The sequence below is a fragment of the Megascapheus bottae genome, chromosome 2 (assembly GCF_031878675.1).
Source record: "Megascapheus bottae isolate mThoBot1 chromosome 2, mThoBot2.hap1, whole genome shotgun sequence".
NCBI classification, from domain to species: domain Eukaryota; kingdom Metazoa; phylum Chordata; class Mammalia; order Rodentia; family Geomyidae; genus Megascapheus; species Megascapheus bottae.
In genome coordinates, this window is record NC_143510.1 from 18,677,730 (window position 1) to 18,695,240 (window position 17,511).

Consider the following 17,511-nt stretch of genomic DNA (forward strand, 5'->3'; position numbering starts at 1 on the left):
TCAAGTGGTAGCGTGCTAGCCTTGAGCAAAAGCAGCTCAGGGACAGTGCACAGGCCAACAGTGCAAGTCCCAGGACCAGCCCTCCCCCCCCAACCACATACACAAACACAACAATGTTTCTGTTCTAAATATGCTTGCTCTTATTTCAAGGATTACAAATAGCACAGAATCCCACCCAACTCTTCACACAGCCAATTCTAAAGAGGGGAAACTGCTCAAGGCGCTGATACCCTCCTGCCCGATTTTCTGGGATCTACAGATTTGGTGTTACATGTTTCACTGCCTCTAAAGAAAGCCTGCTGACTTGCAGACTTCCGGATCTGTACAGGCTGACATGTCGCCCCCTCCTCCCCACACTGCCTCGCAGCTTTGACATACCCTGGTGACTCACATTGTCTTCACCTTCATGTTCATCGAAATCCTTTCCTGGCTTGACACGTCTCCCTGTCTGCTTTGAAAGCTGGCATGTACAATGCCTGTTCTATGTAGCACAGCCCCTCCACTTCCAGGGAGGGGTGCTAGCTAGGTGCCGGGAGACCGGGAAGTGTGTGTCACACTGGAGAACATCGAAGCCAGGCAGTGCCATTTGTTTCTCCAAGGTGCTGCTACTGCTACCTCAGCCTGTCAGAGTGTCTACAAACAATTTGCACTTCTAGAGTGGCATGATCCCAGGGGGTAATTAACAATCCCAGGAAACCAGCTTTTTAAAAGCCTCTAAAAACAACGGAGATGGAGCCACTGGGGGTGAAATAGAATGGCCGCTTCTTTCTCTGGCATTGCAGAAGACACCAGGCTGACTCCTGGGGGAGGTTCAACCAACACAGGGCCTGACTCTATGGAAGTGCTTCCATATGTGTTAATTAGAAATCAAAGCCTCATCCTCATTGGCCGCCCAGCTTTCTGAACAGAGCAGCTATGGAGGAAGGGGTGACGATCACAGGAGTTAGGAGAATTCCGAGGGGCCACAGATGCCATACCGTTGGCCATAGCAAGGTGAAAGACGGCGTTGACCAGCATGCCACCCTTCCGGAAGTGGTCGCTCATATGTTCTAACCAGTTGGCATCCAGGGTGCTCCCCGCCTGGCCATTCTTGGAGACTCGGAGAGGAATGGTGACTGGATAGTACTGTCGGCACTTTGGATGGCTCTTCGGTCTGTTGAAAAGGGCGAAGATCTCCATTTCTGTAGGATATGTAAAGAGAGTGCAGAGAGAAGAGGTCACCTGCCGTGTTAGGTTTAGTGGACTTTTAAGATGACACTGACAGTGAAATTTCTTTTTGCGCTGGTACTGGTACTGAAACTCAGGGCCTCATGCTCTTCTTACTTGCTATACCTCTACTTCTGGCTTTTTTTTTTTTTTTTGCTGGCTAGTTGGAGTCTCACAGACTTTTCTGTTCAGCCTGGCTTTGAACCATTTTCCTCAGATCTCAGCTTCCTGAGTGGCTAGAATTCCAGTGTGAGCCACAAGTACCAGGCTTCATAATGAAATTTCTAAGGTTGCATAAATAATACTAAATAATACAAGTCCATTGCAAGTGGTAGACTAAGGTTGGCTCCAAATGACAAGGGCCTTAAAGATGGGACCTCAGATGAGAGAATTTAGGGTTTTAAATCTAGGCCTTACCAAATAGCTTTATCTGGAATAAATTTGTAGTTAAGCCTTTGAGAATAGGACACAATAGACCTTTCTAGACATGTATACAACAGTGTACTTTGGGAGTTTCTTTTTTGGTTGCTGTTTTTTGCTTGGTTGAAAACTGGTATCAACAAAAAAATGTACGGAGGCACATAAAACAAAAATACCTCTCTAATTCCAGGAACCTCAAAACACCCCTTGAACTCACTATTTATAAACTGCACTGGTGTTTCCTGGGGCCAAACCCATAATACTTAATCAAGTCCATCAAAAATACATCGCTGATATGTAAAAATAAATTCATTCCCGTAAATGAGGGTTCCTGCCTGGAGAGGCAGGATAGCTCAGCCACACGGGCACTGGGGCGAGGCTCCAAGCTTCCCCTTCGCTCATTTATTGCTCGGGTTCTTCAGCAATCAATACTGCCTAGCACCCAGCAGCTGGCCCGCACTGCCTTGTGTGCTTCAGGGCAAGAGTTAGCAAATAGCTGGAATTTCAATTTGAGTCTGAAGGTCTATTTTTGTGAGACTCATTTAGTCAAGCAATCAGAGCCGACCTCACTTAACCAGCTTTGCTTCCACAGGCTGGTCAAGAAGATGCTTTGCTTTCTAAAAATACCCTGTGAGATCATTAAGACAAATTCCCCACCCTTCTTTCAAATAAAAAATTTGAAAGGTCATAAACAATGGTTGACATTAGTAAAAGACAACAAAGCACATTTGTGCTCTGGCAAGAAGATTCCGATACACCACAGCAGCTACTGGTCAAATTCCAGTAGTTTACAATTTTAATGCTATCCAAGTATTAGTTGAATTACTTTTGAAAATAGACTATTTTCCCTTATTTACTTTGGCCAGTCCTGGGGCTTGAACTCAGGGCCGGAGCGCTGTCCTTCAGCTTTCTCAAGGCCTAGTGCTCTACCTCTTGAGCCACAGCACCACTTCTGACTTTTTCTATGTATGTGGTACCAAGGAATTGAACTCAAGTCTTCATGGATGCTAGGAAGGCACCCTTGCCACTAGGCCAAACTTCCAGCCCCCTATTTTCCTTTATTTAAACAAATGTCTTTCTTTTGCTGTTGTAAGTACAGGAACCAAAACTCAGGGGCTTGCATTCTTGGTTGGCTTTTTTTTTTCTCTCAAGACTGATGCCCTACTGCTTAAGCCATATCTCTAATTCTTGAGGATTTGTCTGCCCAGGCTGGCTTGGAACCAACATCCTCTGATCGCAGCCTCTTGAGTAGCTAGGATTATAGGCATGAACCAGAGGTGCGAAGCTTCAAATAAATGCATTTTAAAAGGAAATGATGCTTTGTAATCATAAAGGCAAACCACCACTACCTGGACTAATGAGGGGGAAAAAGGAATGTAATATCTGATGTTTCTCAGGTAGGCATGGCATTTTAGGGGAAAGCAAATGCTCTTACAGCCTGTCTGATGGAACATCCATGTATACCTCAGATCAGTGAGATCTGCCATTAGTAAGTTAAACTCATGGGCAAGCTCTCCCAATGCCTATCTTAAGACATGGCCTCCTAGATTTTGGATATCCCTAGCCAAATTACCTTCTTCAGTCTACCTACCTGACTTGGGATTCCTTTCTAGGCACAGTCAGGAAATGCTTTCACACAAGGAAAGGATCCTAGATGTGAAGCAACTCATGATTTAGACATACAAACCTGACAAATGAGTGACACCAAAAAAGGTTTGCAATGGTGCGAATGCAGCCAAAGACTGGGAATGAATCTGAGAATGAATGAAGTTATCAGGTGTATGCCAGTCCTGGGTGCCAGGGATTCAAATACAAGCAACAACTAATGGCTGGGGACTTGGCTCAAGTGACATAAAACTCCTGCCCAGGAAGCACACAACCCTGAGTTCAAACTCCATTACTGAATAGGTAGGTAGGTAGATAGGTCGGCAGGTAGGTAAGCAGATGATGTTTTGGGAAGCCTGTGGCTTCGTTTGTATTTCTTCTAAAACAGACCCTACAAGCTTTCCACATGCAAGCAGTTTACTTGGGAAATGATGCTAGGAAAAAAGGAGGGATGGAAATAAGGGGAGATGAGTGGATTCCTACAGGGCAAACGAGGCTTAGTCCCATGCAGGACCCTGACATCATGTAGAACACACACAGACAAACCCACCTAGGACAAAGAGATATAGTATTTCTCCTCTCCTGGACCCCAGGTCACTCCTGAGCCTTTCATTCTAGGCTTCTGGAATAGATGTTCACATTTCCAAGACCATCCCATGAGCTGAGAGGCCGAGGAAGCTGTTGGCCTTGCCAGAATTTTCCACAGGTGATCCGTAAGGTGGCTAAGAGAACCATTTGGTCCTCACAGAGCACAGATGCATGAGAATGAAGATGTTGCAGCGGGTGCATGGGAGGAGAGAGTAGGGATTTGCAAGTGGCCAATGTCCAAACACACATGGTAACACTCAGCTAGGAAGAGCTGTTCCTCCCACTTGCACAGCAAGACAAAAGCATGACTTTGCCAGTGCAGAAGAAACAGACTTCTGGGGAGGGACCCCAACTCTGGGGAGGGACCCCCACAAGTGAGAATACTGGGGTGAGTGAAGGGAGACAGTCTATGAGACAAGGAAGACAGTGCTGATAGCACCCCAGCTTTCCCGTCTCCATGCTTTCTGGGGGGGGGGGGTCAAGACTCAAGCCAGCGACAGAAATACATCTTTCAGGAAGGCAAAGGAAATGCTTTTGGAATGAAGAACGAAGAGCTTTCAAAGCATTTGTGGCAACAAAATGTCAAGAGAAACCTGACTTCAGCTCTGTACACATTTAGTAAGCGCCTCTGTCCCAGGCTCTCGTGGGCCATGGTTCTCTCTCCATACACATGGAAACCAGCCAGAAGAAACTATCAGGACATCAAGGCCTGGACATTTGCATATTTAGATTCCCCAACACATGTTCTAGCAAAAGCCAGGACGGACCAGGTATCCCAAAAAGGAACTTCAAGTTTCTTTCTATGTTCTCAGCGGCTTTGTACCTCTGCTATGACCTTAGGGAGAAGATTTTTCCAGCTATGGGACAGAAAGTCCCTGAGGAGTAGCAAAGCATTGTTTCTGAGAGAATGGCTGAAGAGCCACTGGGGCAGGGCACCCAAGAGCATGAGAGTGTGTTCTTGCTCTTCTTTCCCCAACCCGTGGCCCTGCATTGTCTTCTTTACATGTTCACGTCCAGTATGAGGACGACTAGGGGCCTGAGGCTGCAGCTGGCTAGGTGTCGTCAGCTGCCAGCCCCATCTATTTGGACCTTCCCAACAGGCTAGGGACAAGTCCAGCTCAGAGGCCTGTGCCTGGGTGTCAGGACTAAGGCTCAGGATAGAAAGCTGCATGCTGTCTGCAGGTGTAACCCCGGAGAGCTGTGACTTGAGGGTGAGCCACAGAGACTGGCATCTAAAGAGATCTCTGGTCTGGAGGGACCAGAGAACTCAGAGTTCCACTGATTGGGAGGCTCCAGACGAAGAGGAGGCTGGTGAGCCAGCCATGCTGGAGAGAACAGATGGGTGCCAACTGTGGTCTGCTGAGGTTACAAATGGGGGTGGACATGACAGGCTTCTATTGGGAAGGCAGGGCTGCGGGTGATGGGAAGGGATGGCAAGAGAGCAGAAGGCACTGGGACTGCCCCATCCAGAGACCAAATCCTGGGGAAGGCGGCTACAGACGTCCATCAGGCTGGGCACTAGTGGCAAGGCGCCTCTGGGTCTGTGTACAATGGTGCCAGGGCAGTGGGAAAGGCCAAGAGCAGGACGTGTTGTGACCTACTGGAATTTACTTGTCAAAAGGCTCATAGCGGATCCAATTGTATGACCGGAGCTGCAACCAGTATCACCTCATGTGGCTCTCCCAACCAACTTGGCAGCTTTTAAATGGATCCCTCAAAATTTCACACCCTTGGCCCTTTCCTCAATCGGACAAGAAGTTAAATTCTACAGGACTCAGGAAAGCAAGTGCTGGTGGCCCCTGGTTAGGGCCATTTGTTACTAGAATGAGAGAAAGGCTGGAAAGATGGTGGCAGGTGGCAGGGCCAAGAGGAGGCAGAGTCACAGGATCCAACTAGGCTGAGGGCAGGCATGGGGAGGGGCAGACATTGGCCCCAAAGTGGGAAGGAAGCCTGGCACCCCGCCTGGTACAATGAGCTGACACTCAAGTAGGTCGAGTGAGCAAAGGACCCTCAGCTGGAAATGCAAGTACCAGCATGGCTCTGGCTTCTGGCTCGCATACCTAAGCCACTGGGAAGGCCAAGAATGAAGGACTTCGTATAGTCATTTTGCAACAGTGACAACCAGGCTTTGCACAAACCAGGCCTCCTTATTTCCGCTGTCAAAGTTAGAGCAACAGTACAGCTAAGGATGTCCACCTCTGCTCACATGCTCACTGCATGGTATGGACCTCAAACAAATAGGACATTCTCTCCAAATAGGAAATCAGAATCAATGAGCAGGAGAAACATGGAAGGCAGAAGTGTGGGAGCAGATGAGGAGACAGCCTGTACTGCTGCTAATGGAAACCCAGGAAAAGACCCAGGTGAGCAGTTGCTGCCTAAATTCTTCTCCCCTAAGCCTCCTAGATAGGAAAACAAATGAACCAAGGAAAAGGGGGAGAAGAAGGAGGTTCCCTCTGGAAGTTTTAAAATTGTCTTGCTGTGATTGCTTATTTAAGCCCACCTGGCAGAAAGAGATGCAAATACACTTCACCCTCCTTAGGGGGGCCTGGGAGAATGGCAGGCTGGGGAGAGCTCAGTGAGCTGTGGGAGGGGCAGGTCTGTGTGTACGTGCATGCGCATGGTGTATGTGTGTACACATCAACCCACCGTGTGTGTGCATGCACAAGTGATGGTGAGCAGCCTTCCCGGGAAAGGAAATGATCAGACTTCTTGGGAAAAGGATTAGAAGGCAGAGTCAGTAAGGAAGGGGCCATGGCTGGGTCTTGGGGAGTCTGTTCTTTATGGAGGCCAAGGGTTCAAGCTGTGATTAAGAAATGTTTGTTGGCATTGGTGGCTCATGCCTGTAACCATAGCTGAGATCTGAGGATCACGGTTCAAAGCCAGCTTGAGCAGGAAAGTCTATAAGATTCTTATCTCCTAAAAAGCAAAAAGTGCAGGGCACCTTCCTTATCTACAAGACGGCCATTCTGCCAGGATGAAGAGACCGGAGCACAAAGGCCCTTCAGTGTGATTTGTCATTTGCTCGTCCCTGGAGGCCTGCAAACCCACACGTGACACCTGATGAATAATCCAGAGGTTCATTTCTTTCTTCATGGAAGGTAGGTGACAGGCTTAGGCAGCCTCCTGTGTGGAAGAAGGAGTGGTCTACATTGAGGAAGACAGGTCTACCACCACAGCCCAACCATTGCTAGGCTGGCATCTGTATGGCACAGGTTGACCTGTGTTTTTCCTCATATATGCGGGGCTCCAGAAGAGACCAGGGTCATGAGGAGAGGCCAGGATAATGTGTGTGAAGAGGTATGCTGAACCACCCTGGGGAGTCTCTGGGTGAGGGGCAAGGAGCCATAGAATAGCAGGAAGGTGCTGGGCATAGAGAGGGTCCTAGGAAAAAGGTCCCCTGGTTAATAATTCTCCCTGGACTCAACCATAAAAGGCAAGACATCTAGCAAGTTCTGGAGTGCAGGTACACTCCTCAGGGAAGCTCAGTATTAGCTTCCTTCTTCTCAAGGCCAGGGTTAAAGGTGTGGTGGTCAGAAGCCAGGATCTCTGAACCCAACAATAAAGGCTTAAACCCGTGAATCTGCAGTCCAGGTGGGAATCTCCCTGAGCCTCTCCACAGGAGCTATTGCTCTTCACTGTGTACAAAGATAGGTTACCTAAGATTGCTGCCTTGCTAGAAAGTGGCCTGAATATTACAGAGTCCCCCTTCATTTCTTTCTTTCTTCCTTTCTTTCTTTCTTTCCCGTCCTGGGGCTTGAGCTCAGGGTCTGAGCACTGTCCTTAGACTTTCTCAAGCCTAGAGCTCTACCACTTGAGCCTCAGCACCACTTCTGGATTTTTTTTAATATTTGTGGTACTGAGGAATTGAACCTAGGTCTTCATGCATGCTAGGCAAGCCCTTACCACTAGGCCAAACTCCTGGCCCAGACCCTTTATTTTTAGATGTACAAGATCTGAACCCAGTGCCTTGTACTAGCTAGTTAGGCCACTTAAACCACATACCCAAGTCCTTTTGGCTTCTATTAATTTTTCAGATACAGTCTGTGTTTTTGCTCAGACAAGTCTCAGATCATCATCTTCCTACCTCTGCGTCCACACAGCTGGGATTATAGACACGTTACTATACCTTGCTCTAGAATCTGGGATCTTAACCATATTACCTTCTACTCATTCACAGGAACTATGGCTGGCCTGGACCATCTCTCTCACTATGGCACACTCCCAGACTGCAAAGGAAGGCTTCTCAGAGATTCACCCTCCTTCTTAGGATTCAACATCTTAGCTACCAAGCTCAATGAGAAGAATTGAGCGTGCGAAAGGACACGGATCAGGAGGCACACGCTGGACTAAAAGTACATTTTGCTCATCTGAGGGAAAGCAGAAGTCTACCTCAGTTCAGTAAAAACCAACGGGATGAGAGCTCCCCCTATAATACATATCTAAGAAGGATCAAGGCCTCAGTTAAATGATTGTACTAATATGTCCTAGAATTGAGGTAGCTCTAATACTTTCCTCTAAGCAAGTTGTAATTAAATTCCTAGAATTGGCCATTCTGTTAATTTTCTTCTCAAGAAGTACTGATGCAGGACTGGGTGCTGATGGCGGCAAACCTAGCTACTTAAGATACTGAGATCTGAGGATTGTGGTTCAAAGGCAGGCCAGGCAAGGAAAGTCGTGAAGGCTGTTATCTCCAGTTAACCACCAAAAACACAGAAGACTAGAAGAATGCTAGTCTTGAGCAAAAACAAAAAAACCCAGAGACAGAGTACTGGCACCGAGTTCAAGACCCAGAACTGGCCACAAAATAAAAGTGACTAATATAACCAAAGACACACTTTCATTGTCTTCTACACCCAATGTCCCTTAGCCTTTGTGAAAGACCATATCCAAGTATGAGTAAAGGAGCAGCAGCATTCGTCAGGAGTATGATACAAAAAAGCATAAACCAAAAGCCCTTACCAGGCTCAGGAGTCTCCAAACCTGTGCATCTCCCAAAGGCCCAAAGAGACTGGCCTCATATCATTAAGCCCCTGGCTCTTAGGGAATGACTACATGCTGGATTTCCAGGTAAGAGTAGAGTAAAGGAAACTGTTTAGAGAGGGAAATGAATGGCCTTTGCTCCCTGTCACCTAAGGGCCTCAGGAATCTTGGCAGAGGGCAGAAGGTAAGCCCACATGTGTTCCCAAGTCAGCTCTGCCAGTCTGGGCAATGCGTTTCCTCTCTGAAACTGCGTGATGGGCAATAATAGAGGCTTAGCCACATCACAGGGCTCCGTGGGGGATTAAGAGATCAGTCATTTAAAATGCTTATTGGCACAGTGCCTGGTACTCAGGAAGTATTAGTTAATGTTGACTATATGATTATCGCTGTAATCTTCCCTATGATGCTCAATCCAAGGACAGCGTGCAAGGGGCCACGAGAGCAGGCTTAAGGGTCTCCATACATGAAGAGCAGGATTAGGGGACTCCACACAAGAATGGATTAAGGGACTCCACAGAGCTGATCTGGGCACAGGACTGAAAGAACTCCGGATCAAGAACCTAGTTCAGACCTGATGCTAAGTGAGCTCCATGAGCCTCTGCTCTCTCCAGAAATCCCAACCGCAGCAAGGAAATAACCAGTGGCCCAGATAACTGCTTCACAAACCTGCTCTTGTTTGGTGGGGGCTGCTCTGTCTCTACTCTGTTTCCCTTTCTGTTCTCCAAAGAGGCCCTAGGGACCACTGAAATACTGTTAGCTTCCCTAAGTGGGTTTAAACTCCAGGCACAGACATACTTACTCCCCGAGGGTCCATCTGAGGGGTCATCTTCTGGTCCATCCGATGTCAGGTTTGGCCCCTGCAGGGAGAAGTCACCGCCCTCTTCTGAGGGTGAACAGGGTTGTTGGGCATGAGGTACCTCCTCTGTGGGGCCCAGGCTGAGTTCTGGGCTGCCATCCAGCCTCACAGGAGCAATCCCCAGGTCGGCAGCCCCTAGGTGTGCATTCTCCAGTGCTGCAGGATTGCCACCTGTGTTTTCTGCATCTCTGGCAGGGGGCGTAGGGAGGCTGCCACCCGCTGATTTCGCAGGAGCATGGTACTGAGGAACAACACCTACAAACTGCAGGCCCCGACTTGCTGCATCCTGGACCTGGGAGGCAAGGGAAAGGAAGGGGATCCGTGAATACAATGGCCCAACAAAGCAACAGGGGAGGCCAATTTCATGTGAAAACCAAGACCAGGCCACCAAGTGCTTATGAATTCCCAGGCCTACTGGGGACAGGCTGGCTGGCTGGGTGTGCCACCTTGATGTCTGATGGAAAAAGAAGGCATTTGGCTCTCGTGGGTTGGTATCACTGCTGATTGGTCCCTATTCTATTTTTTTTTCATGCATGGTTCTTTAAAACAAGGTCTGTAGCTAAAGCTGGACTTGAACTCACTATGCAGAAAAGGCTGGCCTTTGAACTCCTAATCCTCCTGCCTCAATCTCCTCCCCAGTTCTATGATTGCAATGCCACATCAGTTTTTTTGTTTTTTTCTTTTCTTTGAAGAGGCTGAAAAAAAGGTTTTAAAACAATGAAGTCAGACAGAGTTTAAAAGAGGAAGTTCGTTTTGGGGAAGAAGTTACTTTTTTGTTTCTTTTTCTGATAAGTCCCCTGGTCCTACTATGTGGTTCCTACACAAATGGCATCTTACGACCAGTAAGACTTTTTGTTTTCAGTGGTACTGAGGTTTGAACTTGGGGCCTCATGCTCACTTCAATGGGAGCTCTATGATCTCCTTGGCCTTTTCTTGCTTTCATTCCCAGGGTCTAGCTTCAATCATCTTTCTACCCCTGGCTTTTTGCACAGCTGGGATTTTTAGGCATGCTTCACTCTATGCTCAGCTCATTGACTGAGGTAGAGTCTAACTTTTTGTCTAGCCTGATTTCAAACAGTGATCCCAATCTCCATCTCCCCAATAGCTAGGGGTAGGATTATAGGCAGGAGCCAGCAGGCTTGGTAAAAGTTTCCTTCTTGGGATGTTAATTTTGGCATAACGTGTTTGAGGTGAAGGAAACCACCCATGTGAAAGCTACTGCCACCCTGTTCCACAGCGTTCTTAATGAGAAACCAAACAACCTTCTGGCCACAGCTGATTCCTGGGCCCTTTAACTCTCTAAGTCCTGTGTGTAGGTATACAGCCCCCCCACCCCCATCACCCCTGAAGGCACGTGGACATCCACAGGCTGTCCTGTGACACTCCAAGTCTACTTTTCTCTAAAAAGTTGTCCCAGGCCATTGAATTTAAAGGTCAAACTTTAAGAGAAAAACTGAAAGTAAGAGCCTAATAAAATCAAGAACCAGCCAAACTGGAAGAATTTCAGGGGACTTTCCCAGCAAGGATGCTCCAGTCACGAGACCAGTGGGGGAGGAAGGTAGAGGCCCCAGAGCTGCTCAGTGAGGAAGGAGATGGAGGCCTTGGAGTTGCCCAATGAGGAAGGAGGTGGAGGCCTTGGAGCTGATCAATGAGGAGGAAATGGAGGTCTCAGAGCTGCCCAAAGTCTTAGTCAGCAGCCCCAAAGTCAGTGACCTCAAAAGTCTCCAAATTGGTCCATAACTGCCCAAATCAGTGAGCAATGCTGGCCCCAAGCTACCGATCCTATGAAAAACAAGCCTTAGCAGCCTTCCTGGGACAACCTTCCTAGCTCTCAAAAACTAGACATCTTGGTTTCACACTGCACATTTCAGAAAAACAAAATCTAGAGCACTGCAGTTGTATGACCCCATATTTTTCTAAAACGTCTATCCTCTATGAGACACAGCAATTTTCATAGCAGTAGTTACTGTCTACTATAGACCTATTATGTGCCAGGCACAAAACTAGGCATTACATGTAACTGTTCAGTGACCATGCACATGCTGTGTCTCTAGCTGCATTTCAGACATCTTTGAGATAAAGTCATGAAGCAAGCAATGAAGAAGAGTCAGAGTTCAAAGAAAGGCCGTGCCTGGGCTAAAGGATACAGAAGATCTCATAGGCACAGCTCAGGACCTCAGACACACAGGTCTATCATTAAGCACATGATAGCTTTTTCCGTGGAAGAAAAACAAAACCCCTAGACATCATTACATGCTAAAAATTCCTTTTTTTTTTCACTCCATATGTGATAGTCATCTATTTGAGAAATGATACTGAAAACTGTGGGAGCCTGTTATAGTTAAGAACTTTAGGTTAAGGAAAGCAACTACCTACAAAGCACAGCTCCATGCTTCCTGTAACATAGGCAAAAAGGCAATGGGTTTTGCATCCCCCGGTGGAGTATGGCAGCACTACTCCAGCACTGGCTTCTGATCCTGCTGCCTTCATGCAGAGCAAAGAGCAGAAACTACAAATGTTCCTCAGAAACACTTTCTCTCAGAACCAGGTTGTCTTTCCTCAGGCAACACTAAATATCGGTGAAGGCTTCCCAAGAGTCTCGACTCAACTCAAAAGACCCAGACTCACTAGCACAAGGGACCACAATGGGGGGCATCCAATTTCTGTGTTTCTAGTTTCTCATCTGGGGAACCTTGCTTCTTTCACAGTTCCCCTAAAGACCCATCCCAAAGTGCCCAAGGGGTCAGGCAGGCACAAACTTAGGCCCCTGTGGTCACCATGAGAGCATCAGTCTCCTATAGTACCAGATCTCCCTCTGGGACACTGCAGAGATTCTGAAGACAGCCAGAGGAATGGTAGCCTCAGGGCATAGGACATTTCCTGACCTTTTCTCACCCCAGGACTAGAAGAATAGACTTAAGCTCTTTCCACCACAAACTGGACAACCCTTTGCCAAAAACTATCTGTAAATTTATCCTGTAGGCCAGGAATTTTCTAAGTACTGTTGCCAGGGATTGGTAGTATCAGCCAACTCCCATCTCAGACCCACTGAGTCAGGTATTCCAGGGCTGGGGTCTCCTAAGCTGAGTTTGTTCCCATGTAGCCTGGTGAGTAGGCATGTTCTAAAACATGAGGACTGGGGTAGAATGTACAGTTGTGTCCCCAGTATTACAAGGATGTCCTACAGGGAGCACCTGCTGAACATCCGAGTAAATGAATGAAGTCAATAACGAGTTCATACGTACAGGCCTTCTCCTCCTGGGCTCTTTAAAAATCAGGTGAGTCGGGCCGGGAGTTTGGCCTAGTGGTAGCGTGCTTGCCTAGCATGCATGAAGACCCGGGTTCGATTCCTCGGTACCATATACATAGAAAAAAGCCGGAAATGGGGCTGAGGCTCAAGTAGAGTTCTAGCCTTGAGAAAGTCCAAGGACAGTGCTCAGGCCCTGAGCTCAAGCCCAGAACTGGCAAAAAAAAAAAAAGTCAGTGACAGATGAACTTCTCAGGCTAAAAGTTCTACAAGGGATTATGAAGTTACTGTGTTTGCCAAGACAACATTGTGCTTAGGTAAGGGGACATAAAACTGTATCCTTAATCCTCGAGAGGAGCCAACCAATTGTGAACAAACTTGAGAAACAATTACTTATGTATGCGGGCATGGTGGTATATACCTAAAACAGACTTTTAAGGTCTAAGGCTAGCTAGCTGAGGGAAAGTTAGCTCAGGACCCTATCTGAAAAACAGATGAAAGCAAAAAAGGTCTGGGAGAGTGGCTAGGGAACATGAAGCCCTGAAGTCAAATCCCAGTGCCACCAAAAAAATAAATGTTAATATGAAACAATCCATGCTATATTATAATGGTATGTATGTGGTGGGTCCGGAGGTTGAACTGAGAGTCTTCTGCTTGTGAGGCAAGTGCTCTACACCACTTGAGTAACACCTCCAGTCCCTAGCAATGATAAATACAAATCCAGTTTCTAAGCAGGGCACTGTAGGCTGATGTCTATAAACTATAAGCTATTAAGGAGGCTGAGATCTGAGGATCAAGATTCAAAGCTAGCCCAATGAAAAGTCTGTGAGACTCTTATCTCCAATTAACCAGCAAAGAGAGCTGGATCTGTGGCTAAAGTAGAACAGTGTCGGCCTTGAATGCAAAAGCCCAAGACAGCACTCAAGCCCCGAGTTCAAGCCCCCAAACTGGCATGCACACACGAGTTTCTACTTTATTATTTTTTTTTTTTTGCCAGTCCTGGGCTTGAGCACTGTCCTTGGACTTTCTCAAGGCTAGAGCTCTACCACTTGAGCCTCAGCACCACTTCCGGCTTTTTTCTATGTATGTGGTACCGAGGAATCGAACCCGGGTCTTCATGCATGCTAGGCAAGAACTTTAACCACTAGGCTAAACTCCCGGCCCCACGAGTTTCTACTTTACACACACAGAATTAAGACAACTATGTGCCACAAATACACACACAAAAGCAGAAGCTAAATGAGGGCAGTGGTATATTAGGAGAGTGAGGCTGTAAGGATTCTTTCTTCCCACTTATTCATATTTTTGCAAACTGCATTACTATTAGAATTTTAAAAACTTTGAGAATTCCTCCTTAAGAGTGGCAAGAGCACCAAGAAATGGAGACGTCTCACAGAGACCGAAGTGATAATGGGTAACTGACAGAGAGGTTTGAAGAGTTTTTCAGAGTGAGGCTGGAAGAATGAAATGCTGGAATCCACCAAGAATGGAGTAAGGCACATGACAGAACTGGTGAGATCATGCTTCACCATAAAACACTCAAAAGTCAACTTATTTTTCACAATATTGTGCTTCACAAAATCTATTTGGGAGTCAGTTCTGCCAGGGGTTTTTTGAAGGTTATGTAAGAGTTATATGAAGAAAGGCAGTCCATAGAAAGGAAAGATTTATTCCTGATGTTCTCAAGAAACTTCTAGAAATATTTTTGTAGCATGATATGAGACACTAGGAGTCCCTAGAAATAACTAGAAATCACAAGCATTGGAACACAAGTCATCACGGCCCAGTGAGCCTCCCCTCAACATGTCCACAATGGCTTGGAGAACAGGGAGAGTGGGGTTTAAGGGCCAAGCTCAAGACATCCTTCAGTATGTCCATCTTTTATCTTAAACATCAGCTCAGAGTTCAATACCCTACGCCATGGCTTGGCACAGCATGGCAACCCTTTTTAAAATACACTGAAGTTAAATGTTCCCCGTGTCCCGAGAAGACAGAGAGCCGCCGTGCATGCATCTTCATCTGCAGCTCGGCTCACTTCCTTCGGGGAGATTCCTGCAAGTGGAATTAATAGGTCAGAGGATATTAACTTTTCAAAGGCTTGGTATAGGCTGCCAAATTGTTTACCAGAAAGGGTAAGTGGTCCTGTTTAACCAGAAGGCTGCATTTAGATTTTATAAAGCTCGATATCTGGCTTGACCCTGGGGCCTTGACTCTTCTGGTGCCTACAGTATCCAGTACAGTCATGAACATGTTTTCTTTGTAACATCATTTGACTGTGTATGTCCCGCTTGCTTCTCATTCATTCATTCATTCATTCCCTTAATTAAAGCAATCTAAGTGTGTAACCACAGCAGCACTAGATGATAATCATCAGGGTTCATCCTCACCCATCTGCTCTTTTCACCTCTCATGCTAATTAGCCATTGGTCATGTTAATTACCTCTGAATTTCAACCCAGGCCAGAACTTGCCTGGAAGTTCAGACCCAAGATGGCTGCTGGTCACAGGGGATGGTCCACAGTCAACTTTGTCATTAGGTCTGGGGTCCCAGGCATTTTTGTCCCTAGCCCATGCGTCCATTCACACAAGATTAAGCCTTCTATATAGTTCCATAACCGGGCATTCTCTCCACACCCCAGATGGCACTACTTCAGACCTTCATTCTCTGCGGCTGGACACCACCAGGACATCACCCATGCTGGGGTGTCCATGGGCCCGGGATCCAGCTGATACAGAACAGATCACATTCCTATACACTATCACATGCACAGTGACAAGTGGGATTAGAGACAACAATGTCCAACGCTTCTACAAAGAACTGTCACATTAATTACCTTAGACCTTAAAATAATACTTTGTAGAGGGGAAATCGGGTCCAGAGACAAGAGGGCTGGTTGAACTTCACAGAATTCATCAAAGGCAGTGTTCTGGGCTCTACCCAGAATACGCTAAAACCCAATTTGAGATTTTTTTTTCCATTTTCCTATAATGCAGCCCTACTGAGATGGCCCTTAGAAAACCAATTCAAACAGAAATACATGCCAACCTGCCATATCCTTGTTTCTACTGCCTTAACACCACCCTAGCCTGGTGTGGTAACACCTACCCATAACCCCTCTTGAACCAGGAGGCTGAGGAGGGAGGATCACAAGTTCAAGACCAGCTTGGGCCTCCCCCATAACAAAAAGTAACAATGGGGGTATGTGGAATGTAACAACCTCTTCCTCAAATACTTAAAAATCCCAAGTTTAAACATATAACCACTTTAACTGATCTGAGATTTCATTCAATTATGCTAGACAGTGGAATAATCAACTCCATGGTAACTCTAATCAGGATGTTATGAAAAAGGTTCATGTGCAAAAATTTTAGCTATATAAGAGTCTCATTTGAATGTAAAATGTACACCATTTGTAGTTATATATTCAAGGAATCGCTTGTATTAAAACCAATGTGACACTGGGATAATCCTACACAATCTAAGGTAATTGTCTGCTACTCTTTTGCTCACTTGTTTTTCGTCAGTTGTGGGGCTTGAACTCAGGGCCTGGGCATGTTTCTGAGCTTCTCTGATCAAAGCTAGCACTCTACCACTTTGAGTCCGGAGATCAGAATTTCATGGACTTTCCTATCTGGGCTGGCTTCGAACTGGGAACCTCAAATTTCAGTCTCCTGAGTAGCTAGGTTTACAGGAGTGAGCCAACAGCTCCTGGCCTGCTACTCTATTTCCAAAAGGGAAAGGATATGTGTGAATACATGCTCTGTGACCCTTGGTTACTTTCGTGTCTCAGAGCACAGGTGCAGGTCAGGGTGACAGCAGTTAGGGTGAACTTGGAGTTTGTAGAAGGGAAACTGAGTAACACAGGGCAGGAGTCCCAAAGGCCCTCCTGACAGGTGAGGAGAAATGCACTGCCCACATCTAGGCCATACTAGATGCCAAGGGTAAAGGTTATCCAGTTCCAAGACCACTTTGAATCAAATGCAGATGTGTTAGTTAATGTTATGTGTCACCTTGACTGCACTGTAGGGACTAGTTATTTGATAAGGTAGTTTAAATGTGTGACTGCTTCCCCACCAGTGGGTGGCCTTAGATTGTCTTTCATTATGTGGTAGGTCTTGTCTAATCAATTGAAGGATTTAAGAGTATGGACACAAGCAGGAGCAAAGCAGGACTTTATCTGGTGTGGCTACCAGGTCCTAGGGACAGAGCTGAAGTAAGCAGGAGTGTCTTCACTGACTGCATCAGGCAAAGCAAGCTTCTTCTCTCAACACAATTTTTGGGAAGATTGCTGCATACTGAATAAAGAAGTCCCATCTAAAACTGGTGGACTTATTTTCTTTTTCTTTCTTTTTTTTTTTTTTTTGGTGGGTCATGGGGCTTGAACTCGGCCTGAGCGTTGTCCCTGAGCTCTTCAGCTCGAGGCTACCGCCCTACTCTTGAGCCAAGCCCCACTTCCTGTTTTTCTAGAGGTTAACTGGAGATAAAGAGTCTCAGATCCTTTTGTGCCTGGGCTGGCTTTGAACCTTGATCCTCAGATCTCAGCCTCCTGAGTTGCTAGGATTACAGGCATGAGCCACTGTGCCTGGCTTGGACTTATTTTTCTATA

The 17,511-nt window shown here is 46.6% G+C and overlaps 1 protein-coding gene across 4 annotated transcripts in view; it reads right to left on the reverse strand.

Moving 5' to 3' along the window:
- The window catches only part of Rftn1 (raftlin, lipid raft linker 1), a 199,875-nt gene that overhangs the window by 41,177 nt on the left and 141,187 nt on the right, over positions 1-17,511 (reverse strand). For all 4 annotated transcript variants that reach the window (XM_090321855.1, XM_090321856.1, XM_090321854.1 and 1 more), the window contains exons 5-6: positions 9,602-9,950; positions 978-1,181 (exon numbers count right to left, since the gene is read on the reverse strand). In XM_090321855.1, the coding sequence (XP_090177981.1) occupies positions 978-1,181; positions 9,602-9,950 (553 nt within the window). The remainder of the gene's footprint in view (positions 1-977; positions 1,182-9,601; positions 9,951-17,511) is intronic.